Source organism: Leucoraja erinacea, chromosome 21, assembly GCF_028641065.1.
Source record: "Leucoraja erinacea ecotype New England chromosome 21, Leri_hhj_1, whole genome shotgun sequence".
NCBI classification, from domain to species: Eukaryota; Metazoa; Chordata; class Chondrichthyes; order Rajiformes; family Rajidae; genus Leucoraja; species Leucoraja erinaceus.
In genome coordinates this window covers 5,583,436-5,589,435 of record NC_073397.1, presented here as the reverse complement: position 1 = coordinate 5,589,435, position 6,000 = coordinate 5,583,436, and the positions used below count along the sequence as shown (strand labels likewise).

Below are 6,000 nucleotides of genomic sequence, written 5' to 3'. Positions count from 1 at the left end.
ACGGGGTACTGAATGTGGATGATCAGCCATGATCACAATGAATGGCGGTGCTGGCTGGATGGGCCGAATGGCCTACTTCTGCACCTATTGTCTATTGTCAAACTGTCATGGAGCAAACACATTGAAGCGATAGAAGTCACCAATGGCTCTACCTCCTCAGTTGACTGAGGAAATTCGGCTTGTGTCCATGTCTTCTGTGGATGCACCATTGAAAGGTTACTTTGTGTTGCATCACAGCTTGGTCTGGGAACAACTCTGCCCAAGACCACAATGAATTGCAGAGAGCTGTAGATGTTACCGCGTCCATCACACATACCACACATTGACTGTATCATCATACACAGCCCACATTCACTCCATCTACACTTCATGCAGCCAACAAAATCAAGGACTTCTCCCACCCTGGTCATTCCTAATACAGGATATGGGCCGTCCTGATTCGGGACGGCCCATATTAGTAATGACCTGGGTGGGAGAAGTCTTGAAGACATTTCCAGTAACTGTCCTAAGATCCTCAGTAGTCATGGCTTTCTCCACGGTTAAAACAGAAGAGAAATACTCATGACCATAAGACATAAGACCAGAATTAAGCCATTTAATCTACTCCGCCATTCAATCATGGCTGATCTATCTTCCCCTCTCAACTCCATTCTCCTGCATTCTCCCCACAACCTTTGACACCCTTACTAATCAGGAATCTATGAATCTCAGCAGTTTAGCAGGACAGGCAGCATCTATGGAGAGAAGGAATGGGTGACGTTTTAGGGTGAGACCTCTCCAGCATTTTGTGTCTATCTTCAGTGTAAACCAGCTTCTGCAATTCCTTCCTACAAATCTCTGCAGTTTCCCTGACTTCCCACATCCTGCAGAGAAACATTGCACTATTCTACCTCCCTTCACCACTGCACCAAAGAAAACTGAGAAAGAAGGGATGGGTGATGTTTCGGGGAAAGATCCTTTGGACCCCAGTAAATTCTCTTGACAAAGCCACGCTGGCTATCTCTAATTAATCCCCGTCTTTCCAAGTGATCATTCATTCCAATAACTCCCCTACTACTGATGTTCAGGTTCAATTGCCGGGCATTTTCCTGCTGCCCTTCTTTAAAAGATCTGTTGGCCTCCAGTTATCGAGCACATCACTCATAGCCAGTGGAGATTTAAAAATCTCAGCCAGAGCTGCAGAAATCTCTTCCCTTGCCCTCCATTGCATAAATCCCATCCAGCCTTGAGGATTAATCCCTCAAGCATCCCCACAGGCATCGAGTACCTCCTCTTTATTTACAGAGATTTGAGCCACAAGTCCCCTTCCTGCATTCTCCAAGTTAAAAGTGTAGTCATGGGCACTCACCTGGGCCCCGGTTGTGCCTGCTTGTTTGTTGAGTATGTTGAACAGTCCTTGTTCCAAACATACACTGGCACCATCCTCTAATTCTTTCCCAGCTACATTGACGACTGATTGGGGTTGTCTTCCGCACCGGTGCCGAGCTATCTACTACAAACCCACCGACTCCCAGTTATCTGCTCTACACCTCCTTCCACCCTGCCTCTTGTAAAAACGCTCTCTTACTCTCAATTTTTCCCCTTTCGCTGCATATGCTCCCAAGACGAGGCATTCAGTTCAAGGACACCCAATATGTCATGTTTCTTTAGTAAATGTGGTTTCCCCCTGCTGCTATAGATGGATCCCTCACCTGCGTCTCCTCTGTGTCCCGTAACTCTGCTCTTGTTCCCCCTCCCCCCCCCCCCGGGTGGAACAAGGATAGAGTTTTGTGCAGGAAGAAACTGCAGATGCTGGTTTAAACAGAAGATAGACACAAAATGCTGGAGCAACTCAACGGGACAGGCAACATCTATGGAGAGAAGGAATGGGTGACGTTTCGGGTCGGGTCTGAAGAAGCCCGAAACGTCACCCATTCCTTCTCTCTGGAGATACTACCTGTCCCGCTGAATTACTCCAGATTTTTGTCTTTACCTAAGGATAGAGTTTCTCTGGTCCTTATCTTTCACTCCATCAGCCTCTGCATCCAACACATCATTCTCCAACATTCAACATGATCTCACCACTGGACACATCTTCCCTTCTGCAGAGACTGCTCCCTCCGCAGCTCCTTGGTTCACTCATCCTTTCCCACCAAACTACCCCCTCCCCAGATACTTTTCCCTGTAACCAAAGATGTAACATCTGTCCCTCTACCTCCTCCCTCATGCTCACCCAGAGACCCAGTATTCCTTGCAGGTGAGACAGAGCACCTCCTCTAACCTTATCTACTGTATCAAGTGTTCCCAATGTGTCCTCCTTTATATCGGCAAGTCCAAATGTCGACTCAGCGACCATTTCTGATCACGTGTGCTCGGGGCTCCAAGGAATACTAGGTTGCTGACTATTTTAACTCCTCTTCCCATTCCCAGCTTGAAACCTGTTGGTCTCCCTGCACAAGGAGATGTCTAGAAGAGAGCACTGCACACTGGCACGTTCCAGACTGAGGAAGACACTGCTTCTTTCATGTGGCGTGCACAGCCTAAAGTTGTTGGACAACTCGTTCTATTTGATTTTCCGTTTGTGCACGTCGAGTTGATTGCATTAGTCGAAACAGGGCGGACCTCGTGAAGGTTGCAATCTTCCACCCCAGGAAGACAGTGAAGAAGGGTCTCGACCCGAAACATCACCCCGAGATTGTATCCAGTGATGCTGCCTGTGCCGCTGAGTTACTCCAGCTTTTTGTGTCTATCTTCGACTGAAACTAGCGTTGTAGGCTCTGTGGGGACATTCTGCAGTCAAGGGTCTCTCAAGCACTGTTGTAGTTTGTATTACCAGAGGTAGCCACACGAGAGCCCCGTGGAGCCCTGCACGCAGAATGGTTAAAGGTATAGAAACAAAATGTTTACACTGGGTGACACTACAAATGCAAAGAGAGTCTTGAACTGTGGTTTTAAATCTATATTTCTTGCATATATGTTTACTAATGAAGTCTATTTATAAACATAGTTTTGCCTTCCTGCTGGGTGTCTCCAGCAGTTTGTTGTTTTGCTCCAGAAGCCAGTTCTTTGGAGGGAGGGCGGGTCGGGTCGGTGTGTGTGTTGTTTTTCACCGCTCTGTGCAGCCGGGCTTGGGTCTGTGAACGGGGGTAGTGGGGTCTGTGAGAGGGGTGTGTGAGCGGGGGAGAGGGGTGTGTGAGCGGGGTCAGGAGAGCGCACCCGCCTCCAGCCGGCCTCTTGCTAGGGGAGGAGGAGGAGGTGGAGACGGTGGCGGAAGTCATAGCGAGCCGAGTGGGCAGGGTCAGGGGCAGCGCGGCGGCGATTCGGGCCGCCGACCATGGACTGGCTGGCAGCCGCCTTCACCTGGAGTTTTGCCCTACAGGTAGGTGGTGGGGTCGGGGGAGCGGGCGGCCCCGGGGGACCGCACTGTTAGTACCCGGGCTGGGGAAGGGAGGGAGGGAGGAGGAGGTGAAGCTTCTGCCCCGCTGTCCGGGTTGTTTGCCACCTGCCCCGTGACCCGCTCACTCTGCCTTAATTTTTCCAGGGTCACGAAAGAGTCCAGTCAGAAAAATTTACCGGGAATAATCCGCTTTCGCTTTCGATTCTCCTATCGGCGGCCCACCACCGCTGCGAGTACAGTAACCCTCCCCGTCACAGACACAGACACAGCCCTCACTCACTCACTCACTCACCCGCCCGCCAGGGTTGGCGTCTCCCGGCTATTTCTGGGCTTCATTCACCCTGGCCCGCCGTTAAACGGGCGCGTCAACCTGGGCGAGGAACGCTCCTGAACTTGAACCAGGTCGTGTTTGTCCTCGGTAGACAAAAGTGCTGGAGAAACTCAGCGGGTGCAGCAGCATCTATGGAGCGAAGGACCGTTGCCTATTTCCTTCGCTCCATAGATGCTGCTGCACCCGCTGAGTTTCTCCAGCACTTTTGTCTACCTTCGATTTCCCAGCATCTGCAGTTCCTTCTTAAACACCGTGTTTGTCCTCTCCGGGGGACTTGAAATATGACACACAACTATCTAACTTGCCACCAATTAACTTAAAATGAAAGGCTACGGTTAGATCATTTGATCTTTCCCAGCAACATGCTGCCAACGAGTTGGCTGGCAACAGCTACAATGCGCTAACGTATCTTCTCAAAAAAGTGCATCAGAGTCTTTCGAGTTCGCCTGGGAGATAGAAGGGTGCACAGAGTCTCTTGCCCAGAGCAGGCGAATCGAGGACCAGAGGACATAGGATTAAGGTGAAGGGGAAAAGATTTCATAGAAATCCCGAGGGGTAAGTTTTTCACACACAAAGGGTGGTGGGTGTATGGAACAAGCTGCCAGACGAGATGGTTGAGACTGGGACTATCCCAAAGTTTAAGAAACAGACAGGTACATGGATAGGACAGATTTTGATGGATATGGGCCAAACGCATACTAGTGTAGCTGGGACATGTAGGGACTAGTGTAGCTGGGACATGTTGGCCGGTGTGGGCAAGTTGGGCCGAAGGACCTGTTTCCACACTATATGGCTCAAGAGGCCATGGTTTAGTGTATCTGTTGTAAACAACACCTCTATAGGCACGACATCAGTGCCAAGGTGTTGCTCGGTGGAGATGGACAGTTTAAAACAGCTGGCGAAAACCTGGTTATGCTTCAGAGACTTCCATAGATAAGTCTAAGAAGTAACTACAGCATTACCTGGGAGAGCAAGTTAACCCTTGCATCCCCTCTATCACCATTGCTCCCCCACACTAGTTGTGGTAATTTCACTGGTGTCCTGGTGAGTTTCATTGTCTGTAACTCGTTTTCACCTAACAATGGACATTTTCAGCTAATGGTTTCCTTGGGCATTGTTACTTTTTTGCATATCTTTAATTTCTTTGTTCTATATCTCTCTATACCGCTGTCTGTATCTCTTGCTTCACTTTCCTTTGACTCTCAGTGTGAAGAAGGGCCTCCACCCGAAATGTCACTCATTCCTTCTCTCCAGAGATGCTGCCTGTCCCGCTGAGTGACTCCAGCATTTTGTGTCTATCTTAGTTATATTGAGCTTGGTTTAGAGTATCAAGCAGCTGGAGTGTGATATGCGATACACAGGAAAAATAACCCCCATCACCAGAATCCGTAGTTATATCCAGATAATAGCCATTAATTTTCTGATAGTCTGTGCCTCGGTGTATAAGCACCAGGTCGCATTTACTAAAATGTAGCACCGTGTCATATAACAATATAACAAAACGCCTTGATGCTCTGATCATTATTTGTGCAGCCATATCCTTTGTTTGGTTCAAAGCAAGCGTGCAAGCCTTGTACAGGAAACGGAATCTTTACAGAGGCTGCAATGGGGAGAGCTGAGCCTTGCTTTGAAGTCTAAACAGATACACTCTCCTTTTATAAATAGAAGACAAGTCCCAACATGTTTTCACATCATAACTAAAACACCCATGAAAGAAAATGATTGTCAAACAATGAGAACATTCTGATATTGAAGATACCATAGATAGGTTAGACAGCCACAACCTTTTTTACAGCGTGGAAATGTCAAAGACTAGATTGAAGGTGAGAGGGGCAGCGTTTTATGCTGGGAGTACCTGGAATGTGCTGTCAGGGGGTGGGGGAATGGTGGAGGCAGATACGATAGTGGCATTTAAGGGGCTTGTTGATAGACACATGGATGGATGTGGATTATATGCAGGCAGAGGGGATTTGGTTTAACTTGGCATCATGTTCAGTGCGGACATTGTGGGTCGAAGGGCCTGTCTTGTGCTGCACTCTTCTATGTACCAGTTGCATTTTTCAGAACAAGTTAAGAATAGGAGAGTTTTAGAGGCCACACCAAGGACAAACAGTGCCAATAACTTGGTAGCCAGCCCAATAAATCCATAATATAATTCTTTGCCATAATATAATTCTAAGCTCCATGTAGCTTGCTTTCCTAGGTAATGCTCTGCATGCAACTGGTTCTCCGTTTTCTCTGTGGAAGTGAATCTTTGGATATCAGATGTCGGTGAGGCATAACTAATCTTTGC

General features: G+C 48.3%; 1 protein-coding gene across 1 annotated transcript in view; it reads left to right on the top strand.

The window, feature by feature from the left end:
• The first annotated feature begins 3,205 nt into the window (after positions 1-3,205).
• LOC129707180 (tumor necrosis factor receptor superfamily member 5-like) overlaps positions 3,206-6,000 on the top strand; it is an 80,210-nt gene continuing 77,415 nt past the window's right edge. Inside the window, exon 1 of the mRNA XM_055651986.1 lies at positions 3,206-3,358. Coding sequence (XP_055507961.1) covers positions 3,314-3,358 — 45 coding nt within the window. The 5' untranslated portion in view covers positions 3,206-3,313. The remainder of the gene's footprint in view (positions 3,359-6,000) is intronic.